Below are 14,208 nucleotides of genomic sequence, written 5' to 3'. Positions count from 1 at the left end.
TTCAGTTCAGGGTCTCAGGGTGCTTTTCCACCCCTGTGCCCTTGGGACAACCTCCTTCAAGAATTTCCTTGATGCGCCTCAGGATAAGAACCTGCACCAAGCATCAGTTGGTTACTGCAGCTGTATATGAGGAAGGGCAGCAGGAACCAACACCCTCCTTTATTTGCTCTGGTATTTTTAATTTCTGGTGCTGAGCCTGTCAGTCCAGCCTGTAAAGCTTGGCTGAGGGCTTTGTCACCATTCAGAGTCTGTCCCTTGCTGGGTGAGTGTCTGGGTGTGTCAGTCAGGGTCAACATCCAGGGAGCCGTTGGTGTCACCCAGGGAACCCAGCGGGAAATGCTCTGTCCCTGTCCCCACTGGTCCCTCCTGCCTCTTGGGCTGGTGGGACAGACACTCCTGGATGAAGCTTGTTGGGGAGCAAAGCCATTGGATGATCCATCACATCACCAGGGAAATTTTCAGGATGGTGAGGGGTGGAGGGGGATGGTCACACACAAGGGACAGAGCTGTCAGCCCTGTGCCCAGGCCTCCTGGAAGTCACTGGTGAGCCCACACCCCATTCCATGGAGGAGCAGAGACCTCCAGTTCATCCATCACACACCAGCTCAGACCAAACCCTTGCACTGCCAGGGTCCTGCAGACCCCAGGATGCTGCATTCCCTGTGGGATGTTCCTGCTTGCACATCTCCCCCTCTGTGACCCCTCCATGGTCTGTGACAGTCACCCAGCTCACCTGGCTCCAGGCAGGGCCATCCTCCAGCTTGTGGTGCACAAATCAAACCCAAATGTGTGTGTGTGTTTGTGTGTGTGTGTGTGTGTGTGTGTGTGTGTGTGTGCAAGGTGCCTTCAGCATCCTTCACCTCCTCTGGGCAGCTGCAAGGCCGTGGGCACAGGCAGGACATGGTGACTGCAACTTCAACTGGAGCAATCAGGCAGGCCCAGCAACAGAGGGGAAGACTCCCACTTGTGGTGGGAGACCATGGGATTTCTCTTGCCTCCCTGTCCCACCTTCTCCCATGGTGAGCACCCACACCCCAGCACCTCAGAGCACCAGCCCTGATGGTCTCCAATGTCCTTTCCATCCCAGGGACATCAGTCCTCCCTTCTCCTGCTGTCCCCAAGCCCCAGTGGCTGGGGCAGAGAGGCAGGATAGGTGTAAGTGAGGCACCAGCGAGTCCCTGTCCCTCAGCACCGGCAGATCTGGCCCAAGCCCAGGCTGGTATTGACTCAAGGGCTTATCTTTCACCACCGAGTTTTTGTGGTTTTGTACTCAGTGTGTTTGCTCCAGGCTGCTGGGGGTGTTCCCAGTCATGGGCATGGCATAGCCCAGTGGCTGTGGCACAGAGCCTGTGTGTGCTGGGCACTGGCAACCAGCAGTGCCCCTCCACCCCCTGACCAGGCTGTGCTTCCCAAGTCATCCCACTCCCCAAAAACCAGCATCCTCCTGTGTTTCCTACCCTGATTCTTCAACCCCCAAACGCCATAGGAGTGCAATCCAGGAGTTCTCTCTCAGCCCTCCTTGTAGCCATGGCATCCCCCACTTTGGACCTGGGGAGGAAATATCAATCCCAGCAATATCTGGTGTTTGCTCACGTGCCTGAATCTTCCAGAGAGGAAAAAATCCTCCTTTTGTGACCAAACGTTACCAGCCTTCCTCATACCTTGACCTGGGCTGGTCCTGAATATCACTGGGCAGCTCACAGAGTCCAGCTCAGAAGGTGATGGCTGCACATGTGGACATCCTGGACGTCCTGGACATCCCCTTTGCACCCAGAAATTGGTTGGTTCTTCTGTGGGGGATCTGGCTTGTGGGAAACAGTCCCCTCAGTCCCACTGCTATGATTTTAGATGCCTTTGTTGAAGAGATCTTGAGTTTCTAAGCTACAAACAGGGTCTTTTAAAGTGTTCACATCTTTTTTCCCTGTCTGTTTGTAGGGAAGCAGGGAAGGACGAGTGTGAATGTGAGGAGTGAGCAGAGGAAGAGGAGCAGCATCACACAGGAACTCTGTTGTCCTGCCCTTGCAAAACCACCCCTGCAAAACCCAGCAGGAGCTGTGCCACCCTGCCCTGCTGGGCACCCTGTCACTGCTCTGGGCACTGGAGACACCCTTTGAAGCATCAAGACCCCTTTTGCATCCTCTCCAAGCACCTTGATCTCACCTCCTGCCCACTGTTGCTCTCTCAGAAGGCACAGCACAAGCTCCCTGGTGGCAGAGGAGCCTCTGCCCACTGTCCTGACCACAGGCCACAGATCCACAGGGTCCAGCTGGCAGCCTGGAGCAGCTCTGCAGACCTCACCCGAGGGATGGGAGATCTGGTTCAATGGGAGGGACTGCCCCAGGTGGAGCTGAGTCCCCTGGCTGGGGACCCACTCTGTACATTGGTGGACTCAAGGGAGAGACCACAAAGTCAGACAGGACAGAGGATTTCCTGAGCAAAATCCAGAGCAAAACCTGGGTGGAGGTCTTGAGAATGTTTTATCTAATCTCACCAAGGTCCCAGGAACTTTGTAAGAGGGTCTTTATGAAATACTCAGAAGACCTTGGTTCAAAGAGCTGCAAAGGCCAGGAAAGGATTAGTGATTCAGCTGCCGAACCCTGGTGGCTCCACGAGGGAATAAACTTCCTGACTGACTCAAAATACAAATCTCAGGTGAGAGGAGACCTCTTGGTCTCCCATGTCTCCATTCTCCTGTGTTCCTGATGCTGAACATGAAGACACTTGTGTAGGATGGAAACATATATAGCACCTATCAAATATATAACAACCTATCAAATAGGTTGTTCAGCACTTTCCTTCACAGATACCTCTTCTCAGCTATTTAAAACTTCACTAAAATTTATTTCTGTGTGATTTCCTGTCCTGGACAACCTGCATTTGTGATAAGTTTTGCTGCTGCCCTCAGTTCTCTCTGCAGACCAGCTGACAGGACAGCACTGGCCCTCAGGGACTTCTCTGTCAGGCTCCATATGGGGCTGCATTGACCTGATGAAGGAGAGATCTCCCCACCACATCAGAAAGACCTCCTCAAACTGTCCTGTGGTGCTGGAGATGTGGTTTGGGCCCAGAGAGCACATTCTTTTGCATTCAGTCCATGCCATCAGCTCCACCAGCCATGTCATGGGCAGAGAAAACACCCCAGGGGCTCCAGAGGGAGGGGTGAGCTGGGGACACCCCCCTTCCCTACTGCCCAGACCTCAGCGTGGGCCATGGGAGACTTCATGGGTGGCCTCAGGCCCTCGGTGTCCTTGCTGTCCTTGATGTTGGCATTTGGGCAGTGGGGTTTGTGGGAGGGTTGTTCAGCGTGGGAACTCCTGTTTGGGGAGGAAATGACTTCTCTGTCTCTGGTTCCAAGGACATGAGGCTGGTGGCAGGGTTGGACCACAGTCCCTGCCATGAGGAGAAGGCTGGTGTCCCCTGTAGCCATCTAACCATCCTACCCTCCCATGCTGGGAGGAAGGCTCCCTGCTCGACCCCACAGCTGTGCTGTGCAGGTCCCACAGCCCTAAAATAACTCCAGTTTGAAACCCAGGCATATTTGTGCCCTAATCCCATCCCAGGAAGGACAGGGACCACCTCCCAGTTCCCCAGAATATCCATCAGAGTTGTCACACTCAGGGGTGCCACCAAGCACATTGAGCAAGCACAAGGCTGAGGGTGCAGAGCAGAGCAGAGCCTATGCCAGGGTGTTTGCACTGTTCTGTTCTGTCCTGGGAGAATCAGTTTGGTGTCAAGTCTGGGACTGTCCCAATAAAGTTTCTGCCTTCCTTTTCCAAAGCTGGTTGTCTCCTGTCAGGAGGTGGTGGGGTGAAGCAGGAACCTCTGGTTGCAGTAACTCTGGGAAGGAGTAGCTCTTACACAAGGGATCTGGGCAATGTGTGGGATAAATCAGTCAGAACATCAGTGGGAAACATGAGCATCATTAACCCCTCTCTGGCAATGTGGGAAAGCTCCTCCACGGTGCAAGTAAGCTTTTAAAAAAGAATCTTTAAAATTCTTAAAATTCTAAAGGTGCTGTTGGCTTTTCTGCATTTGCAGCCAGTGCAGCAGTGGGACATCAATGAATTCTTTTTCCTTCAAAGATAAAACCATATTAAGAGGATCTCTGAGATTTTTGCAGATTCCCAGGACTCCAGGAGCAGGACCAGGAGATCACAACATAACCCTGAGATCAGCAACTGTATTATCTCTGCAAATGAGTACCCTCTGCCCTGGGCAAGAGCCAGCCTTCCCCAGGGCAGCCTTCCAGTCATATCCCTCCTGCCCCATATCCATCCACAGGGCAGGAGACATCCTGCAGCCAGGAATTGTGTCAAGCAAAGGGTCTGGGGGACTTCTGAACTGCCCCCACTGCTCACAGGGCCATCTTTGCACTTCACCCAGGGACAGAGCCAGCCTGGCTCGGGGGGGGGGGGTGGAGAGGGACCAGCACTCCTTGACCTGACAGAGACCAAAAACTCCTCCTGCACCTTGTACCCAGAGGATGGAGATGGGGGGAACAAGCAGGATTTGTACATCCTGGAGTAACTGGTTCTCCCAGACTGCACGAACCCTTCTGCAGAGATCCTTGTCTGCATCCACCCTGCCCAGGCTGGAGGAGTGGGATGCCTGGTCCTGGAGGCAGTCCCTGGTTCCAGCTGGTTCCAGTACAGTTGCTGAGCTGGAGGGAGTGGGCTCTGAACTGGGGTTTAACCCTTCCCAGCCGTGGAGGTGCCTGGGGCTGATGGATGAGCTGGGGTGCAGCAAGATGAGCAGCTCCCCCACTCTCTGAACGCTGAGCCAGCATTGACTTTACCCTCAAATCATCTCCTTACACTCCTTGGGACCAGGCACTTGCTGCCTTTTCTGTCCCCATCCAGTGCTCCTGCAGTTCAGTTGCTATCACTGGTCGTGTGTGGCACCTGCAGGCACAGCACAGTCCCAATATCCCAGTGCCTGCTCCATCCTCCTGCTCCTCCAGTGAGCCAAGGCCCAGTCCAGCAGCAGGGACATCACCAGTCCCACACCAGGTGGGGGAATCAGCCCGGTGGGAAGTGCAACCCCATGCTGGAATCCTGGAGACAAGGGTTCCAGGGTCCACAGCAGCAGGAGCTCCTGTGTTTGTCCCCCATTGCCAGAGGGTGGCAGGAGGGGCCTGTCCAACACATCCCCAGGATGAAGGTTTGCCCAGCCAGGGATGGGTTAGTGGGCATCAGCAGCAGGAGGCTGGAGGTCTCTTGGTACATCCCTGTTCATCCTGGGGCTGACTGCTGCTCCAGGGAACCCTGTACATCCCTGTACATCCCTGGGCATCCCTGGGCACCTTGGGGCTGGCTGCTGCTCCAGAGCACCACCATCCCTCTGCATCCCTGTGCATCCCAGGGCTGCTCGCTACTCCAGAGGACCATCATCCTTGCACATCCCTGCTCATCCCCGTGCACCCCTGTGCATCCTGGGTCTGACTACTGCTCCAGAGTACCCTCTACATCCCTGCTCATCCCTGTGAATCCCTGTGCATCCCAGGGCTGGCTGCTGCTCCAGAGCCAAGCCAGGAGGACACCAGTGACATCTGGGTGGCTCTGCTGTCCAGCTGGACCTCGTGGCTACTGCCTTCCCTGAGTGACCACCAGCTAATTCCTGCCTGCTGTGACTGATGCCCAGTAGAGCTCCATGGCTGTTCTCCACCAGTACAACCAGTCTACAGGGAATGAAAACCTTGGGATGAAACCCTTCCACACCAGGCAGTGTTCAGGTCTGGCTGGGGGTGACATCTGACTCCAGGAGTCACAGTCCTCAGCTTCCCCCAAGGAGATGCTCCCACAGGGATCCCAGGAAATCCATGATATCACAACAATCTTGGATTGTATCAGGGGCTGGCAGCTCTGATCCCAGAGGGATCTAATGTGGCAAGAGGAGTTTGTTAGGAGGCTTCACACTTTACAGTTAAGTAAAATAATCCCAGGTTTTCCAATCCCACAGTAACATTTCTCAGCATGCAGCTTCCCACTAAACCCCTGACTCCCACCCTCGGGCATTTCGTGGTGGATTCCAAACCCTTCTTGGCTTCAGCTTGGCTGCAGGAAAGACTCTGACCATGCACAGGGCGTTGGTGCCCAGGACTGGCCCCCCAGCACCCGGGGCACCCCCACCCCACTGCTCCCTGCCTGCACCCGGGGCTGGGCAGGCACAGGGCTGGGCAGGCACAGGGCTGGGCAGGCACAGGGCTGCCCCAGGTGACCATGGGGAGCACTCACCATCAGCCAGCAGATAAATCACACTGAAGACAAGGAAAATGGTTTTCCCAGCTGTAGTGGGTTGACCCCAGCCGGATGCCTGGTACCCTCTAAAGCCACTCTCTCACTCTCCCTCTGCAATTGGACAGAGGAGAGAGAAAAAAAAAACCAGCTAAGGATTCATGAGTTGAGATAGCAGCTAGGAGAGGTCAGTGACTGATCACCTTCACGGGCAAAACAGACTCAAAGTGGGGCCAGTACTTAAATTTATTACTAAAAGGATAAAAGCCAAAGAGTGAGAAATAAAACAGTCTTAAAAACACCTTCCCCCCACCCCTCCTTCCTTCCATGTTCTCCCTCCTCCTCCCCCAGCAGTGCAGGGCGATGGGGAATGGGGGTTACAGTCAGTTGTTGTTTCTGCCGCTGCTCGGGGAGAGGAGTTGGAGTCCTTCCCCTGCTCCCGTGGGGCCTCTCCCACAGGAGACAGTCCTTGATGGACCTCTCCAGGGTGAGTCCATCCTTCAGGCAGCAGTTCTTCCCAACCTGCTGTCCCGTGGGTCACTCCTCCATGGGGTCAGTCCTTGACAGATGAGCTGTACTGGTGTGGGTCCCCCACAGGGGCCACAAGTCCTACCCGGGAAAAACCTGCTCCAGCCTGGGCTTCCCTCTCCATAGCCTGCAGGTCTCCAGCAGGACCCTGCCCTATCCTGGGCCTTCCACGGAGTCACAGTTGCCTTCCTGCATCCACCTGCTCCAGCATGGGCTCCTCCATGGGCTGCAGGGGGGTTTCTGCACCTCGATGCTCCCCCACGGGCACAGGGACACAGCTGCCCCACCCTGCTCTGCACCACAGGCCACAGGGGCACAGCTCCGGTGCCTTGAGCACCTCCTGCCCCTCCTTCTGCACTGCCCTTGGGGTCTGCATTGCTGTTCCCATGTTCTCACTCCACTCTTCCCTGGCTGGAGTTCTTTCTGCGCAACAACCTTCTGTTCCTAAATACATTATCCCAGAGGTGTTACTGTCACTCCTAGTTGGCTCAGCCTTGGCCGGTGGCAGGAATTCCATCCTGGAGCAGCTGGAATTGGCTCCACAGGACAGGGGAAGCTTCTGGCAGCTTCTAAGAGAAGCCACCCCTGTAGTCCCCCCCCCGCTACCAAAACCCAGCCACAGAAACCCACTACACCAGCTCAGTTTGCTGCTGCAAAATGGGACATCATTTAAGGCAAAACCTGTTCTTCCCAGAAAATGCACTTGCTGGTCTTTGCCAGCCATTACTGGAAGGAGAGTGCAAACCTTTGATAGTATTCCAGGGGTATTTTCTTGGTGGATCACTGAGTTTTTGACAAAAAGGATCTGTAAGAATGATGCAGGGAAGTGTAAAACCTTCCCAGGCAGCTGAGCAGGATGTGTGCCAGGCTGCTGATGCCAGGCAATGCCCAGAAAGGCAGGGTCTGCACCACAGCTCTGTTGGGCTGTGCTGCCAACAGGGGAGTGAAACCAGCCTCTCACCAAGGGATAGCTCCAGCCCCACTCCTGTCCCCAGGATCCCTCAGCTGAGGGTGTGGGGATCTCATCCCAATAAGCCACCCCTACCCTGGGCACTGATCTCACAGGGGGCACTGGCTGAGCCCCTCAGGCACTGCCAGACCTCTGCTCTCCTTGTAGGCTCAGAAAGTCTCCCTCTCCTGCAAAGCCCCAGAAGAGCCCAGCTCAGCAGCGTGCCCTGTGTGTTGGCACAGGGGAGAGGGTTCCCTGGCACCTCCTCCCCCACGGCCCTGCTGGGCACTGGGCACCGAGGGTGGAGGAGACTCCAGCCCCCCATGGTGGAGGAGGAGAAGGGGTGGGCACTGCAGAGGGTGGGATGTCCCCAGTGTGAAAGGGTGGCTGCCATGTGCTGGAGAGGGAGCCAGCAGGGGACATCCAGCCGGGGCAGTGTCACCTCCTGCCTGTGTCCCACCCTGGGCCAGCCAGCCCCACACTGCCCCCGGCTCTCCAGGGTGGGTGAGGGGAGGGCAGGGAGCTTGGAGGAGCCTCTTCCTCAATTATTCATGGAGAGATCTCTGCTGATGGCGCTGGGGCTCTCTGAGGCTGCTTCCTAATGGATCCTGCTGCCGAGCTCTGGCCAGTAAGCACTCCTGGGCCCTGCAGAATTCCCACTTCTCCCATCTCCATGCCATAAAAATGCCACCTTCTCCTGCTAATGATGCATTATGCAGCCATTACTGGGGGTTAGAGCCCTGCTGTCATCAGGCAAAGGTCTGTCAGTGTGGGAAGGGCAGGGTGTGCTCTCCAGGCAGGGAAATGGCACATGCTGGGATGTGCCAGGAGTCCTGTCTGTGCTGGAGGGAGGACAGCCCAGCTGGGATCAGCTGGTATGGGGAGAAGAGGGACCAGCAGGCGTAGCTGGAGCATGGCATGGCCTGCACACAGCCCAGCCCAGCTCTTCAGGCAGAGGAAGGGAAGGAGGTGACAGAGGATGCTTGGGAATGCATCCCCTGGAACCACAGGTGCTGCAGGACAGCTCCTGTGCAGAGCAGGATGCCATGGATGGGGGGGGACAGTGGTGGAAGATGACTCAGGACTGGCAAAGCTACTGGTAGGACACTTTGCAGGAGAAGCTGTTAAATGCTGCAGCAGAAACACTTGCCAGGCTCTCAGCTGGTTGGGTTCTGTCCCTTTGCAACACTGTCCAGGGTTTCCTGTCACCCTTTCCTGTCCAGGTGGACATCCCAGAACCAAATTCCTGCAATTGGAAACATAACCCTGGTGTTTGCACAGCTCAAGGTGCCACAAGACCAAAGAGGGAGTTCATGAGGGTCACATCAAGGCTTAGGTTACCTTGAGTAATCCTGTGGATCATCCCCATGCCCACATTATCCACTGGCCATCCCACATGGAGAGCTGTGGTGTCCCTCCCATCCATCCATTCACCTCACAGCCTTTCATCCTTGCAGAGGCACCTGCATCTAACAGCCCTTCTGACCTGACTCTTCATCCATCCATCCATCCATCCATCCATCTGTTCATCCCACACAGTCACCACCCGACTGTTCTTCCAGCTCCAGCTGGTGCTCCATGAGGGAATCCTTGAGCTCAGCCCTGGGGTGGGTTTGGTGCCCTCTCCTCAAAGGAGACTATAAAACCCTTGTGACCGTGGTGGTGACTCCTGTTCCTGTAGAGGCTACAAGAATGCAGGTTTCTCTCTCAGGAGGGAGAGGACACATTGATGGGAAGGATCTGTACCCCTCTTTCTCATGGGAGAAGATCCTCAGAAGGCTCTGCTTGGGCCTAAGACTCCCTCAGCAACCTCCCAAAACCTGCAACAGGTGACAGGAATTTCCTCCAGATTGTCATGTTTATAAAACCACAGTATAAAACCACATCCTGACCCCTTTTCCAGTCATATGTGAGTGACCAGCTGCCCACAGCTCCATGCTGGAATTTCTGAGGGACCAGCAGGGCCCAGGGTGGAGCACAGCCTCTGTGGGTGCCTCTGCCATGGGGGATGCACAGGGGGGACATTTGCAGAGAACTTTATCAAAGGACCTGGGGGTGCTGGTGGGGGACAGGTTGGACATGGCCCAGCCCAGAACCCCCCATGCCCTGGGCTGATCCCACAGCATGGGCAGAGGGCAGGGGGGGATTCTGCTCCTCTGCCCCTCAGGTGAGGTCCCCCTGCAGAGCTGCTCCAGCCCTGGGGAACAGCACAGGGAGGACATGGAGCTGCTGGAGAGAGCCCAGAGGAGGCACCAAGAGGATCAGAGGGCTGGAGCAGCTCTGCTGGGAGGAAAGGATGGGAGAGCTGGGATCGTTCAACCTGGAGGAGAGAAGCTTTGGGGTGACCTGATTGTGGCTTTCCAGGGCCTGAAAGGACCCTACAAGAAAGATGGAGAGGGAATATTTGCAAGGGCCTGGAGTGACAAGACAAGGGAATGGCTTCCCACTGCGAGAGGGCAGGGTTAGATGGGATATTGGGAAAAAAGTTCTTCCCTGTGAGGGTGGGGAGGCCCTGGCACAGGTTGCCCGGAGAAGCTGTGGCTGCCCCATCCCTGGAAGTGTCCAAGGCCAGGTTGGATGGGGCTTGGAGCAACCTGGGCTAGTGGAAGGTGTCCCTGCCCATGGCAGGGGGTGGGATATGATGAGTTTTTAGGTGCCTTCCAACCCAAAATAGTCTGTTACTCCATGAAATCCATGTCTCAGTGCTGCAGGCATAAGTTATCCTCGGGACATCAGGTCACCATGACAAACCACATCACTGAGGACTGGTCACCATGACAAACCACATCCACCTCAGGACTGAGCTGGAAATGGCCCCAATATCCTCTCATGGACACAGGCCTGGTGAAAGGATGAGCTGTAGAGTATCTGGGGGCTGCAGTTTACTGGGGATCCAAACGTATCCCCAGGGACCTTTAGCAGAAAAGGCCTGGCTCTGGCCAGTAGCTTTAATAGCAATCACAGGGATGATGGCAGCTTTTCCATCTGCACAGGGACGGTCTGGGAGCATCTTTCCCAGATGCAGCAGATTCCAACCTAAAATGACAGACACCTCTGGGAGCACCGACCATGAGCTGTGGTGGGGCTGGTGAGGACATGGGTACTGTGGGCAATAGCTGGCCCTAGGCACCAGCTGTGACAGATGCCCCTGGGAACAGGCCTGGGTCATGCCCGTGGCACAGGAGATGCAAGCCCTGGAACAGCGAGTGGATGCCCAGCACAGCATTCCCCGGGTGTCTCCAACCTCCTGCTGCCCGGTCCAGCCAAGGCAGGGACTGGCTCCCCCTGACAGCCCTGACAGCCATCCCTGGCCAAGCAGTGCCACCCTGTGGAATACACCCTCTGTGCCTCTGAAGGGGGTGATGCCCCTGAGCCCCCACCCCAGGCCTCCAGATCCATGGCTGGTACCCCTCCACCACCACCCTTGGTTCCACCCCCATCCTGTGCATGACCCCAGCATAGCACAAGACAACCCCATCCCATCCCATCCCATCCCATCCCATCCCAGTGCTGCTGCTGAAGCTCTTCCCTGTCCCCACTGCCTTGCCCAAACATCTCCAGGGCTGCAGCCACCCCGAGGGTCCCTCACCCCCCTCCCAGCAGGTCTGCAAGGGGCTGGTGCCCTGGCACCTGCACTAATTCCCCAGACACACTAATAACAGGGTTTATTATTAAATAATGAGGCAGGGACACGTCACTGTCAGGTCACCATTTCTTATGAAACAGGGTTTCCATTCCAGTGTGGTGTCTCAAGCACTTTTCCCCAGTGCAGGGTCACTGCACCCCGGGAGTGGGTGGGGAAACGGAGGCACGGGGTGGGAGGGAGTGCAGGAAGACCCCAGGGAGGAGCCACCCATCAGCAGCACATCAGGGCAGGGTGCCCTTCCTGGAACCCCAGAGGATGGGGTGGGACACCATCAGCTCCTCTACCCCAAACTGCTTCCCCCTTTCCAACCCCAAGTGGTTCTTATTTGTTGCCCTGAAGTGTTCTGGCTGGTCCCAAAGCTGGTGACACTGTTTGTCCCACCCTGAACGAGAACCTCTCCTTGGGAGCAAGGAAACCCCGTGCCAGCCCTCCAGCCCACTGTCACCTCCCACCTGCCCATGGTGGGGTGCCCATGAAAGTGCCACAGCCCTGGGGACACATTCCTGGATGACAGGGCAAGAGCAGCACCCCCGGGAGCAGGGACTGGGTCAGGAGGATGAAGGTGATGAGGGGATGAGACTCTTTCAGCTGGGGCCAGTCCCAAAGAGGGTAAAGCCAGGAGGGGAGGGCTGAGGGATGTCTGACCTGTTTGGCACAGGTGCAAATGAGCACCGAGGGTGTGAACCCTTGGGAATGGGATTTAGGGACAAGAGAATGTCACTCTACCAAGGAACAGGGCTCCAGCAAGAACAGGGTGGGTTCCCAAGTCTGCCCCCTTATACAGTCCAGAACTGTGGTTCGGCCCCTACCCCACACCCCAGCACCTGTCCCTGGACCCCCAGGGCAGGAGGGATCCTGTGACACTGGGAGGATGGCCATGATCCTGAGGAGCTCAGAGGGAGCTGAGGGAGGGCAAGGCTGGGACTGCCTGGGGGATGAGCTGTCATCCCTTCCCACCCCACGGCACAGCAGGGAGGGGAGCATTGGCTGGCAGAGAGGAAGGGGAGCTCACAGAGGCCAGGATCACTCTCTCCATGCTCTGATTTCAGTGTCCCTGTGCCTGGTAGCTGGAAGCTCTGATTTATCCATCTCTAGGATGGAAAGCCATGAGTTCCTGCTCCAGGCTGGCTGTACCACGTACCCTGATGGCCTCAACAGCCTGGGAGCCTGGGCAACTCCAGCAGCCCTATCAGCAGCCCTGATCCTCCTACACACAGAGCCCTTGGCTCTCCTGGGGCTCTGGGTACCTGGGTGCCACAATCACAGCCCACCAGGAGCTGGGAGGGAGGGGAGGGAGCAGCTCTTCACCCCTGCACACTCTGTCACATGGTGAAGGAGGATCCCCTCCACTGAGACACTGGAGGAACCCACTAGCAGGGTTTGACCTGCCAGATTTTAACCAAAAGAGGCAGCAAATGCCAGCAGTGACACCTGGAGATTTGCAGGAAGATCTGAAAGTCCATTCAGTCCCTGTCCATTGAGAGAGCTTCACCTGGAGCTGCTTCCGGGCTTTTTCCAGGAATCTTCTGAGAGGTTCCTGGCTCCGTCCCAGCATCAGTGACACCACTCAGGCATCCAAGCAGATCCCATCTCTGCTACAAGTCCCTCCTGACCAGCAGCAGCCAGGGGAGCACAGCCGCCAGCATGGCCACGGTGAGGATGAGGAGGACAGCGAGGGCCATGGGGGACTGGCAGCACTTCACCCCCAGGGCTGAGCTGGATGACACCAAGCTGCCCGTGTCTGCCCTGCTCCTCCTCCCCAGGGAGCTGCAGTCCGTGTCCACCAGAGGCATCCCGTGGTCGCTGATGACAAAGATGTGGGCTTCCCGTGCCAGCGCCGCCGGCAGCCCCGGCGGGTCCGCGGGGTTTGTCCCTGCGCTGCAGCACCGGGCAAAGCTCTGCACCGGCATCACGAAGTGACTGGGCACCACCAGGGTGTTGCTGGCCTCTGCTTTGGTGAGATGGGACAAGGAGGACGGTGACAGAGGCATCTCCAGTGCCCGGGGATTGGTGCCCGCCCCGGGGGGCCACAGAGCCTTCTTCTTGCTGAGGAAGGTGACGTAGCGGCACACGGGGCAGATGATGCTGCTCTGGACGTGCCCGTCCAGCTTGGCCGAGAGCAGGCACTTCACCAGGCAGTCGTGGCAGAAGGTGTGGCCGCAGCTGAGCCGCCGGTGCGCGGCCTCCAGGGGCTGGAATTTCTCGTAGCACACGGGGCACTCGGGTGGGGGACTCTCCTTGCTGGAGGAGGTCTCAGACATCCCGGTTCCAGCGGCCACGGGAGCTCCCCAGCTGTGAGGGAGAGGCACAAAATGACAGGATATGCTGAGTTGGAAGGGACCCACAAGGATCATCCAGTCCAACTCCTGACCCTGCACAAGCCCATCCCCAAGAGTCACCCCCTGTGCCCCAGAGGATCAGCCAAACCCTCCTGGGGCTCTGGCAGCCTTGGGGCTGTGCCCACTGCCCTGGGGAGCCTGGGCAGTGCCCAACCAGCCTCTGGGGGAAGAACCTTTGGCTGAGATCCAACCTGAGCCTGCCCTGACACAGCTTCAGCCATTCCCTGGCTGCTGTCCCTGGGCCCCCCAGAGCAGAGCTCAGTCCCTGCCCCTCCTCTGCCCCTGCCCAGGAAGGTGGAACTGCACTGAGGTCTCCCCTCAGTCTCCTCTTCTCCAGCTGAACAGACCAAGTGCCCTCAGTGTCCTCACACGCCTTCAAATCAAGGCCCTTCCCCATCTCCATGTCCCTCCTTTGGACACTCTCTAATGGCTCCAGATCTTCCTTATATTGTGGTGCCCAAAATTGCCCACAAATCAGGGTGTTGGTGGCAATGATAAGCACGATCCATCTCT

At 57.0% G+C, this 14,208-nt stretch overlaps 1 protein-coding gene across 1 annotated transcript; it reads right to left on the bottom strand.

Annotated features, from left to right (window-relative positions):
- Positions 1–12,951: 12,951 nt before the first annotated feature.
- RNF222 (ring finger protein 222) lies at positions 12,952–13,617 on the bottom strand. Its single transcript, XM_027666491.1, has one exon. The coding sequence runs from the start codon at positions 13,615–13,617 to the stop codon at positions 12,952–12,954; it is 666 nt and encodes a 221-aa protein (XP_027522292.1).
- Positions 13,618–14,208: the final 591 nt, after the last annotated feature.

Source organism: Corapipo altera, unplaced genomic scaffold (assembly GCF_003945725.1).
Source record: "Corapipo altera isolate COAL_440 unplaced genomic scaffold, ASM394572v1 103, whole genome shotgun sequence".
Taxonomy (NCBI): Eukaryota; Metazoa; Chordata; class Aves; order Passeriformes; family Pipridae; genus Corapipo; species Corapipo altera.
This window is presented reverse-complemented; position numbering and strand designations above follow the sequence as displayed.